The sequence below is a fragment of the Felis catus genome, chromosome A1 (assembly GCF_018350175.1).
Source record: "Felis catus isolate Fca126 chromosome A1, F.catus_Fca126_mat1.0, whole genome shotgun sequence".
Lineage (NCBI taxonomy): Eukaryota > Metazoa > Chordata > Mammalia > Carnivora > Felidae > Felis > Felis catus.
In genome coordinates, this window is record NC_058368.1 from 156276242 (window position 1) to 156289343 (window position 13102).

At 33.2% G+C, this 13102-nt stretch overlaps 1 protein-coding gene across 9 annotated transcripts in view; it reads right to left on the bottom strand.

Annotated features, from left to right (window-relative positions):
* The window catches only part of KIAA0825 (uncharacterized protein KIAA0825 homolog), a 389144-nt gene that overhangs the window by 316294 nt on the left and 59748 nt on the right, over positions 1 to 13102 (bottom strand). For 8 of the 9 annotated variants that reach the window (XM_019836968.3, XM_019836952.3, XM_023258417.2 and 5 more), the window contains 2 exons: positions 10739 to 10907; positions 7063 to 7732 (listed from right to left, as the gene is read on the bottom strand). In XM_019836968.3, coding sequence (XP_019692527.2) covers positions 7063 to 7732; positions 10739 to 10907 — 839 coding nt within the window. Of the gene's footprint in view, positions 1 to 6923; positions 7733 to 10738; positions 10908 to 13102 lie in introns of those variants that run through there. The other variant, XM_045040128.1, reaches the window with a different exon arrangement.

Genomic DNA, 13102 nt, shown 5'->3' on the forward strand with positions numbered 1-13102 from the left:
TACAAAATAAAATTCAGTGTCTGCCAGGTACTTTATCGTTGTTGAATCAATACCCAGCTGCAGTGCAGGTGGAAGTCACTCTGGGGTGTGCAAGTAAACACCCACCACCACCAGAAGGGCCAGCTGGTAAAATAAAATAAAATAGAATAAAAAGTGCCTCTAGTCAGTTTCTGAATTAATATGCACAAGCAAATTATGAGTCAGTTATGAATCACTGTCAACAAAAAAAAGCAAAAAATTTGAGAGTACAACACAGAAATGTTAAAATCAAAAAGAAAACATGAAAGCGTCTGGAAAATTATTTTTATGCTAATTATCATGTTCCTTGTACAGTTTTTGCCATGGAATTTAGCAGTATATCAAAATAATATACCAAATAACTGCAAACAATGAAATTCCCTTTCTGTGGATTATTAGAAAATAATAATGTATGGCCTTGGAAAAGATTTACCTTTATAAATCTCAGTTTTCTCATATTTAAAATATGAATATTATGAAGGGTTGTTCAAAGACTAATGAATTCACATGTGTAAAGCCTTATACACAATAAAAAGCTATAACGTTTTTTGATATTCAAGTAATGTTATCTCTACTTATTTTTGATACCCAAGCAATGCTATCTCTCTATCTCTATATTATAAATAGAGATGAAAATACACATATGTTTATATGTATGTGTAAATAAATAATTTATAGACCATTCAGGGAAAAAACCAGTCCTCAATCCACCTAAAGAATCAAAGGCAGTTAAGGATTCAATAGGTTCAAATTGCTCATCAAGAACATGGTAGTATATACACAAAGAAGGAGCAGCACTCCCAAACTCAACTAACAAGGTCAAACATTACACTGACACCAAAGTCAGATAAGGATACTACATGAAAACAAAACTACAGACCAGTATTCCTGATGAATATAGATGCAAAAATTCTAAACAAAATATTAGCAAACCGAATTCAACTCCACATTAAAAGAATTATATACCAAGATCAAGTTGGATTTATCCTTGGGGTACAAGGATGGTTTAACCTATGTAAATTAATCAATGTGAAACACCACATTTAAGAAATAAAAATCATATGATATTCTCTATAGATGTAGAAAGGCATTTGACAAAATACACATCCTTTCAAATTCTATACCCTATACCTATACCCAAATTCTATTCCCTCTATACCAAATTCTCAGTGAATTTGCTCAAGAACATGGTAGTATATACATAAAGATTGAAACATCTTCCTCTAAGATCAGGAATAAGACAAGGGTGCCCATTCTCACCATTCCTATTCAACATAATACTAGAAGTCCTAGCCAGGACAATCAGGCAAGATAAAGAAATAAAATGCATTCAAATCAGGGGAAAAAAAAAAAAAAGAGTGAAGTTGTCTTTGTTTGCACATGATATAATCTTACATAGAAAATTCTAAAGACTCCACTAAAAAATTGTTAGAATTAATCAACAAACTCAGTAGTTTCAGGGTATAAAATCACACTTGATCTTAGCCAAAAGGCCGAGAAGCGATTAGGGTATAAAATCAACATACAGAAACTAGTTGTATTTATTTTTTTTTAATGTTTATTTTTGAGAGAGAGAACATGTGCAAGTGGGGGAAGGGCAGAGAGAGAAAGAGAGAGAGAGAGAAGGAGAAACAGAAAGGGTCCCATGCAGATTCCATGCTGTCAGTGCAGAGCCCAACACGGGGTTTGAACCCATGAACTGTGAGATCATGACCTGAACCAAAACCAAGTTGCCGAACCAACAAAGCCCACCCAGGTGCCCCCAGAAATCAGTTGCGTTTCCATATACTAACAATGAGGTATCTGAAAAAATAAATAAACAATCCCATTCACAGCAGCACCAAAAAAAATGAAGTATTTAGGAATACATTAAACGAAGAAAGTTAAAGATCTGTATACTGAAAAAATAAGACTTTGAGGAAAGAAATCGAAGAAGATATAAAGAAATGGAAAAATACTGGATTTCATGGATTGAAAGAATTAAAACTGTTAAAAATCCATACTACCCAAAGCCATCTATAGATTCAATTCTCTATCAGAATTTCAATGCAGGGGCACCTGGCTGGCTCAGTCAGTGGAGTGCACCACTCTTGGTCTTGGGATTGTGAATTCAAGATCCACAACAGGGGCGCCTGGGTGGTGCAGTCGGTTAAACGTCCGACTTCAGCCAGGTCACGATCTCGCGGTCCGTGAGTTCGAGCCCCGCGTCAGGCTCTGGGCTAATGGCTCGGAGCCTGGAGCCTGTTTCCGATTCTGTGTCTCCCTCTCTCTCTGCCCCTCCCCCATTCATGCTCTGTCTCTCTCTGTCCCAAAAATAAATAAACGTTGAAAAAAAAAATAAAAAAAAATATCCACAACAGAGGTAGAGGTTACTTAGAAAAAAAAAAAATAAAAATTTTTCAATGTGGAAAAAAAAAATAATCCTAAAATTTGTATGGAACTACAAAGACCTCAAATAGCCAAACCAATCCTGAGAAAGAAGAACAGTCAGAGGCATCACATTCCTGATTCAAGATATACTGCAAACTCATAAATCAAAACAGAATGGTATTGGCACAAAAACAGACACAAACCCAAAGGAACAGAATCAAGACCCCCGAAATAAACCCTCAGGTATATGGTCAATTAAGATTTGAAAAGGGAACCAAGAATACTCAATTAGGAAAGGATTAAATAAATGGTGCTGGGAAAACTGGATAATCACATGAAATTGGACCCTATCTTACAACACTCATAAAAATTAATGCATAATGGATTTAAATATAAACCCGAAACTGTAAAACTCCTAGAAGAAAGCAGTTTTTTTCCTTTGCTCCTTGACACTGGTCTTGGCAATGATTCTTTGGATGTGATACCACAAGCACAAGCAACAAAAGCAAAAATAGCATGGGACTACACCAAACTAAAAAGCTTCTCCACAGCACAATAAATAATCTACAAAATGAAAAAGCAACCTATAGTAGGGAGAAAATATTTGCAAACCATCTATCTAATAGTGGATTAATATCCAAAATATATAAAGAACTCATACAACTCAATAACAACAACAAAATTTTAGAAAGGCCAATGGACCTGAATAGACATTTTTCCAAAGAAGATATACAAAATGGCCAACAGCTACATGAAAAGATGGTCAACATCAGGAATCAGCAGAAAATTCAAATAAAAACCACAATGAGATATAACCTCACAACTGTTAGACTGGTTATCATCAAAACGACAAGACATGACAAGTACTGGTGAGACTATGAAGAAAAGGAAACCTGTGTGCACTGTTTGTGGGAATATAAATTGGTATCTTCACCGTGAAAAAAAGGACGGGGTTCTCCAAAAAATAAAAGAAAACAAAACAAAACAAAAAAGAACTACCAACAGCAATCTCACTTCTGGGTATATATCCAAAGGAAATGAAAAGAGGATATTGAAGACATATCTGTACTCCCATATTCATTACAGCATTAACCATAATAGTCAAGATATGGAAACAACCCAAGTGTCCCTATATGGAGATACACACACACACACACACACACACACACACACACACCCCACAAATATATGATGGAATATTATTCAGCCACGAAAAAGAAAGGAAATCCTGAAATTTGCAACAACATAGATGGAACTTGAAGGCATTAAGCTAAGTGAAATGTCTGACAGAGAAAAGACAAATATTGTATAGCTACATTTATATGTGAAATAAAAAAACCCTGAATTCATAGAAACAGAGTATTATGGTGGTTAGCAGGGGCTGGGGAATGGGGGAAATGGCAAAATGTTGATCAAAGGGTACAAATTTCTAGTTAGAGTAATCATTTCTGAGGCTCTAATGTACAACACTGTGAATATACTTAATAATAGTGTATTAAGTCGTTGAAAGTTGTTAAGAGAGTAAATCTTAAATGTTCTCACCACCAGAAAGTAATGGTAATTATGTGACATGATGGAGATATTAGCTAATGCTGTGGTGGTAACTAACAAAATACATAAGTGTATCCAATCACACATTGTAAATTTTAAACTTACACAATGTTATATGTCAATTATATCTCAATAAAGCTGGAAGAAAAAAGAATGGTGTACATACAACGCCTGCTTAAGATAGATCAATAGGTTACAAAATAGGAATTATAAGAAAAATACTTTCAAATTAGTGTTATATAGTCATCAGATGAGAAGAGGGTGAGATGGTGTAGAAAAAGTAAAACAATGGCTGCACTAAAGTAGACTTAGCAATATGGAGAATTCAGAGCAGAGTGTTTTTTTAACAGAATGAGCTATTTCTATCTTGTTCTTTCAGGCAGTGGAGCACAGTGACATAGCAGAGGATCTGCAGTTAGACAGTTTGAGTCCTGGCTTCCTTCTGTAATCTTGACCAAATTAATTATCTCTATGCCTTAGTTTCCTCACTGTGTAATAGAGATAACAAATAACGGCACCTACCTTGTTGGTTGGTTAGGATTAAATGAGATAATGCACATCAATGTTTGGTGCAATAAATGTTAGCTATTGTTATTTTAGGGAAAATCTTTTCTATAGTTTCAGGCAAAATAAGTCTTGGTGAGCATAAAGATATAGATATACATTAAGATATATGGATATCTTATATCTTATAGATATATAGATATATATAAAGATAGATATCCTATACCTATATCTATCTACCTATCTATCTATCTATCTATCTATCTATCTATCTATCTATCTATCTATCTATATAGGGGTGCCTGGGTGGGTCTGTGAGTTGAGCGTCTGACTTGGACTCAGATCATAAGGTTGCAATTCATGGGTTTGAGCCCCATGTCAGGCTTGCTGGTGTCAGTCTGTCAATGCAGAGCCCACTTCAGATGCTCTGTCCCCCTCCTCTCTCTGCCCCTCCCCAACTTGCTCTCTCTCTCAAAAAATAAAACATAAAAAAAATTATTGAAGACCCCCAAGAGTTCTTAAAAAAATAAAGATAATACAATGTGCAACCCGTTCAAGTCAATGTAGACTTTATTCTAATAGGGCTATAAGTTATTGTAATTGTATTAATATTTATAAAGAATGTTTATCATTACGTTATTTCACTTATTTCAAAGTATATTTCCTTGATAAATAAAATTTGGTCATTGGGTCAGATATTAGTAGCAAATATGGTTGATCCATTAAGAATTAGTTTAGCAGTTCTCATACTACATTAGAAGCAGTTACTCATTTTGTTTTCTTCCCCTAGTGGGTCTAGCTCAGAACCTTAAACATGGAAGCTGCTATATGCCTTGCCAATGTTAAATGCTCAATAAAGCTGCACCAAATTGATTTTCAGGTAGTCCACCTGAACAGTGCTGTCTGAAATCTCTTTTGCAAGCGACAAAGCACTATACACCTTAAAACAGGGTCCAATCACATGATGGTTAAGTACACGGGTCTTGGAGACATGAAGACCAACATATGAATTCTGACTCTGTACAACATGGCCCAGAGTAAGTTAATGTTTCTAAGCTTCTTTCTTTGTTTATGAAATTGAGATAATAAGAAAAAGAATGCATGTGGCACAGTGCCTGGCATATGGAAAGTATTAATTTAACAAGTGATTTACACCAACGGTTAGATAAAGGAGCTTGAGAAAGATCAGTGCACCTAGACTTGCAGAAAATGTTTCAAATTTTGGTGTTAAAGCCTACACACATAGTTTTCTCTCACGAATGAGAAAACACCTCAATATCAGCCCTAAAGACTCCATAGCAACTTACACATATTTTCAACCATATGGATCTTTTCTTCTGTTATAAACTATATTTAGCATATATAAAACTTTCATGTTTTAAACACTTTACAAGTAAGCAGGAATTCTTTTAGAGAATATAAAAATTTTTAGAAAATAAGTACACTCATGAAATGCATTTAAAATTTATGTAACAATTAAAATGAAAATCTATTTGCTTTGAGCAAAACTGTAATGTTCCTAAATTAGCTGACTTTGCATTCTGCCATAACCTAAAGTTGGCTGATGCATGTCTGTTCTGTGATATGATATAGCTTCCAGAGGAAAATAAAAAAAATATAAGATAAAACATTAAACTACTTGAAAATTCATATATCACAGTATTTTGGTATTCTGGCATTTTATTAAGGAAGGTATGTAAAAATATGGTGAGCTATGGAAATTTTTAAAAGTGATCATAAATTCAAAGACAGCAATTCACCAAATAACAATTTTCAAACGCTTAAAAACTATAGTTTATGTACCTATTTAGAAATATACCTCAGAATTTTTACATAAAAGCATGACTAATAATTTTAAAAAATATTTTTATCGTGATTTTTCTCCACTAGTGGGAAATTAAAATGGTGACAGAAAAGTTTATTATATCACAATTTCTTTCTTTTTTCCTTTACCTTTTATATAAAATTAGGAATTTTCAAATCACCTTTTCTTTATGGATATTCTTATAGAAATGATACTAGAGGAACTTTTAAAATGCTATGCCTCTGTGACCAATTATGATATAGACTTTTATAGTTACCATTTCACAATAGCTCTTTATTGGAATTGACTAAAAGAATACAATTCTAAACGTCCAATTTTAGTTCATGTGAATTTCAACAAATCTTTAACAATTCTCTTTACCTAATGTGTTTCAGGTTGGGAAGATACAATGGGTTAAGAATTATACTTTTCTGTTACATATATGAGAATATTGATTCATATATATACATACATATATATATATATATATATATATATATATATATATATATATAAATAAACAGTTTCACCCAGTAATTTATGCAATCAAAAAAACCAAAACTCTTACTGGCAACATTTCTGACTTACATTTTCAATATCTTTAACAATTTAAAGAACAGGAAGAAAAGCACATCTAGGACTATACCTACAGAAAAAGAAATGCAGAAGAGAAATGTGCACTGAAAAATTTCATAATATTTATTTTCTGATTTAGTTTTAAGTTTGCAGTAAGTTTCACCAAGTAGAAAAATGTTAGAAAATTAAAGGTATCAAAAGGCTTAAGTCAAACCGAACAAATTTAAAAAATCACTAACCCAAAGCATGCACTGATCCTCTATGCCTGCTGGAGCTCTTGCTTGTTTTAATCACACGGATAGCACTTTCTTTGAACTGCAGCTCACAAAAATTTTCAAGAAACTTTGCCATTTCTTCTGCAACAGTATCCAGGTAAGTTTCTTTAATGAATTTCAACGTTGAGGTGGGAGCTAAAATTTCGTGTAGTGTGTTAAAATCTTCTTTTATCATTGAGTATAACCTAAGCATAGTACTTTGGTATCCATGAGCCATTATGTCTAAATTCAATTCTCTGCTATAAGCAGGAAAACAGTTCTGCAGGAGCTCAGCCAACAGTTTATTCTGTATGCTTTGGTACTTGATTATAACTTCTGATTCTGGATAAAGAAACAACAGTTGTTGTATGCACTGCTTTTTCAACCAAATTTTGTGCTGTGAATTGATGATTTCATTATGGCTTTGTAATTTGTTCACTAAGAAGCGTCGAAGATGTAGTCTTATGTTATCCCAGATAGACTGTACATCCATGGAGGAATCATCTTCCACAGAATGAAGAGAAGTCCGAGAGAGGAAATGGAAAGATGTTCCACTTAGAGTTGCCGGGAACGAAACGCTGCTCTGGCAGGAGAGATCCCAAAGTAAATCCAGTATCACTTCTTCTTGATTTAGTTCACTCTTCAACGAATCTTGCTAATAAAAATAAATTATAACATGAGAAATGTGATTAGCTGTAAGAGTAATAGTAAAAATGATTTCTATAGTCACACAATTTCATACTAATTCATTTCAATGTAGAATCAATACTCAAATGGTCTTCAAGGGGTTTTTTTTGTTGTTGTTTTTTTGTGTTTTTTGCATTTGGAATTTAATCAATTCAGGTATTTTAGAAGGTTAGCTTTATGATCCGTTAAATTATGCATGCTCAGGTGATGATCTATATTTTCAGTTAGCCTTCCAAACATAATATAGTTTTCAGCCCCCATTGTTATCTATCCCCAATATAATCTGAGCTGCAGCTTGAAAATTCTAAATAAAAACCTATAGCAAAACGTTGATTGAAATGTATTCCTCTGACAAAATAAACTCAAGATTATGTCCCTAAGTGATTCCTGGTAGAAAATTTTCATGCCTGAATAAGCATATCTATTATTATAGAACCCCAAATGAACATACAAAATGGAGACCTTTAAATATAGTCTGTGCCCAGAGGTTACTAATACCTGCCATCCTGAGAAATAAAATATAATATAAAGACATTAACTTCATTTAAGTCCGTTTTCGAGAGCCATGTTAAGAAATATTTTACTTTGGAAATTAATCTGAGAATATTTCAGTTCTCTCCAAAAAGATAAGTAACTCAATATGGGGAAAAAATACTCTCAGAATCATTCCCCAAAAGATGATACAAAATTATTCCTTTATGCCTTCTGTGTTGCCAGAAAACAATGATAGGTATAATTATGAATAGTAAAGGAATAAAAAAGTTACTTTCTTTTTAGACCTTGTATTACATGCACACATTCTCCTTACATGCTGAATTTCCTAATTTTGTCTCTTTCAGGTAGCACTGAAATTAGTTTATATTCTCTGAGTAGTAACAAGCTGATTCTAAGAAAACTGGAAGCAAAATTCAAGTGGCATTAAATAAGGCTGGCTTTGAAATTTCCTATTGACAAAGATACCACTGGTATTATGTATGATTCAGAATTATGCAGAAGTCATGCGAATTCCAGGAATTTGCTCTGAAGCCATTCTAAGCAGTGCTCTATCCAATTTAATGTTCCATATGTAATATAGATAGATAGATAGATAGATAGATAGATAGATAGATAGATAGATAGATAGATAGTATTTTATTATATAAAAAGCACTTATCTATCAAGTCTTTGGCTTATTCACAATAAAAATTCTGTGATACAGATATTTAGAAACCCAGTTTGCAGATAAGGACACTAACATGCAACATGTTTAAGGTACTTTCCAAATGTCACACACAGTAAAGCACAAGACCAAGAATGAATCCATGGCTTCATTCTCCCTATCTATGTTCTTTCTACTACACTCCAGAGAGCCACAAAGTGCACTGATCTTTCTGAAGCTTCTCTCTCTCTCTCTCATCCCTCTCTATTTAGTGCTTTTGATACTTCTAGAAAAAAATGGTAAATTCTATGAAACAAACAAGTCATGTTAGTGCCTCTATCTTGGGTTTCTTTTAATCAGTCTAAATCTGTAAATATTTGATCAAACAATATTTAAAGAATAATAGGTTCAGGACATGTGTATAGTATGACTACTTAAGTTTGAGAATAACTTCAGTATAATTGTCATAATGAGAACCTCTGTTTCTTATTTAAGTACTTAGATAATAAATTAAAAAATGTCTATTAAAAAAAAGAAAGCTATGAAAAATGGCTGTTAAGATTGACAGCTTTAGCATGTAAAAACTTTATAATAAGGTCGTTTCAACCCGAATCTGTTTAATAATGTGGTTCTTTCCTCAAAATAACATGATCAATTATGTAAAAAAAAAAAAAAAAAAAAAACCTAGGTCTGGAACAACCCTATCAGTTTAATGAATTTGAGCAAAACTAAAGCGGCCTTTGCCCTGCAGTGAATACAGAATGACTTATGTGTGACAGATTAAAAGATAATTAAAAGCTTTTGCTTTTAATTAAATGAGAAAGCATTATTACATCAATATTAATGAAATTCAATACACATGGCTCTTAATAGAAATTAAAGGAATAACTATGTCCATATTTATTCTTCAAGCCTGCACCTTCAAGAGATAATGGGTGAGGGGATTTTCTTAAAAGAATAGGCTTCAGGGCACATAGTCTTCCTTTCTCTTCCTCCTATTACTTTGTAAACATTAAAGAGACATCTGCAATAATAACAATAGCCAAAACTTTTCATCTGATTCTGTCATCCTAAGCCATCTACAACCTCAAGATATTTTCCACATCTGCCTTAGTCAATGTTTGATGTTTAGACAAAAACAGTGCCTTTTTTCCCCCTAAAGAAAATTAAAACCATAGCCACAGACATACTGCTTTCTAACAATCATGCTGTTTCTTTGGGAAACTGTTGTTGCAAGCTACTCCTTGTAGATATAGGGGTAATAAAGTAAGTGTTCTTACTCCATGGCTACAAACACATCCTAACATAGTGAGTGGTCAGTATCAAAGAATGACCAATGTAGTATTTCCCCATCAATTAACAGTGGTCTTGTAGAAATTACTGCCTTGCTTGAAAAAACTGGGTATGCCTGCAGTTTGGGAATACACGGAATGATAGACAAGGCAACTTAAAAGATACAATCAACGGTGATCTCATTATGCTTAATAATAAGCACAGAGAAGATGAGTGGTTGTGAAGGACATAAAACATAATAAATATGAACTTTTCTGGTAGACAAATGTGTGGTACGTATCAATCTACACATTTTGGAATTATAATGTTTAATCTCCATTTATATAAAACTTCATTTTATTGATACAAATCATTGTAAAAGGTAAAAAACAAACAGCTCACTGTACTCCACTGGGGATACAGAAACCAAACAAAACCCCAACCCCTAGATATGGTAGGATAACAAGGTCACTAAAATATTTACATATAAGAAGCTGAATGAATTATATTCCTGTTCACCCACCCCACCTCACTATAAAACAAAGGATTTTTTTTTTTTTTTACCAGTGTTGTGAGGAATTTTATCAAATCTCCATGGGGAATGGAAGGTGACTTGGATGAATTATAATTATAGTTATCTAGCCACTCAAAACAGTCAGTTGTCGTTTGCAGCTGCACATCTGGACACTGCTTGTTAACTTCAGATTGTATTTCTTTAATGCAATGTTCTATGCTATAAAAAAGAAAAGAAAAGATTATTTTAGTAGGAAACAAGTAATGGCTCCATGTCATAATATCACAGGACCTGAGACATTTATACGTGGTACCTGGTTGAATATGGTTTACAAAATTATAAAGCATTCTTACGATAGGAAACAATAACAAAGAGACTACATATTTTCATTCATAATTGAAAACTGAATGCTCAGATTTTCTGGCAATTTCCTATCACACACAGTGGAGGAAATACAAGATATAAGATATCTAGATACTCTGAGATGAATCAGAAATCATTCTGTGTTACAACAAAAATCAAGCATGGCTACAATGAAATGATGGTCCTCTTGATAAGCAGTAGATGGAATGCAGAGATAAGATACTCATGTTGACTAATGATCATAAACATAGTCTACTAATAGGTGAATGACTATACAAATTATGGAAAACTTCAATCAATGGGATATTAAAATGTCACAAAGCAATTACAAAAACCTTGTAATTTTAAAAGTTGTAAAACATAGATACATGCTGTATACACACTGTTATTACAGCCAACTATCTTTTCCTGCCCTGGAACTCCACTCCAAAAAACAAAAACAAAAACATACTAAACACTGTATTTTAAAAAAAAAAAAAAAAGACTGGAAGGAAATGAAACAAAACAAATGGTTAATAGCAATTATCTTTGGGTAATGAAATTGATCTTTTACATTTTACTTTTCTATAATTTTCTAAAGTTTTAGAAAGTATATAACACTCATTTACCAAAAAATAAACTAAAAACAGAAAAACTTGTCCAATTGAATCTTTCAATACATATCTGATTTAAAAATAATATACAGAGTACCCTTAGTTCTAACACTAAATGGATATACTATGTTATTTTAATTTTCATATAAAATCTGTGGATTCATGATTATAAATCTTCATGGTATAAACTGATGACCTTAAGCAGAATGTCATCTGTGGAGCCACATGGATATAACATATTACTACCACCTGATGGCAGCATATCTAAACTGCAAGAAAGCTTATTAACAGAAAAATTCTTTTGAAGCTGACTGCCCTCACCCAAAATTGACAGCTATGCATTTGCCTCTTAATAGTATTAAGAAAGATCTGTTACTAAAAAGGTTATTACTGTTTTGAAAATATCATTGCTATTAATTATAGATACCATGCGACAAAATTATTTAAGCTTCGGAAACCAAACTGATTATTAAAACTGATGTCATATGAATGGCTCTTCAAAAATCATCAGGTGTGGGTTGCCTATAAAACACACTGTCAATTTAAGGAAGGCTTTTCAGGAGACTTCTGAGCATGAGTGAATTCAAACTGAATTACCATGAAACAAATAACATTCTGAGACTCAAAGAGCTTTTTCATGAAAACAAGAAAAAGAATACCTCCTTAGGCCACAGGCCATGCAATTTCCTGATGGGACAATTCTATTCAGGAATACCAGTTCCAAGTCAGCCTTAATATTGGCAGATATGTTTTTAACTTATGTAAGCACATCTATGGATGAGAAACATGATACCTGAAGCATACACCTTAACTCTAGGGACCCTTTAACAAAGGTTTTTATTATAGCATCCTCACATGTCTCATTCAATGAAACCTAATAGATGATAGCAAAGTGAATTGGAAAGGCTCAGTGCTGAGTCTGCCTAAATCTGTTTCAATCAAGACTCAGCTTTTAGGCTAATCTCTAACATCTGAATCTGGGTAGAGGCCAATAACCACAATCTATAAATAGGGTAAAGCCTTCTGAAGGCTAGATATTTTAGTAATTTGTCCAAACACTGATAAAGGGACTGAGCAGTTAGTTGCATTTCAGACCACCTCCCTCACTGATACAAACTAAGACAGTTGAGCTGGCTTTTAAAATCACAGATTTTGGGGGTTCCTGAGTGGCTTATTCGGTTAAGTGTCTGACTCTTGACTTCAGCTCAGGTTATGGTGTCATGCTCCATGAGAATGAGCCCCAACTCAGGCTCCTCACTGTTGGGATTCTCTTTCTCCCTCTCCCCCACCCACACTCTTGGTCTCTCTCTCAAAATAAATAAACTTAAAAAGTTTTTGTCATAAATTTTTTTTTACATATTTACTTATTTATTTATTTATTTATTTTTTATGAAACTTATTGTCACATTGGTTTCCATACAACACCCAGTGCTCATCCCAAAAAATGCCCTCTTCAAT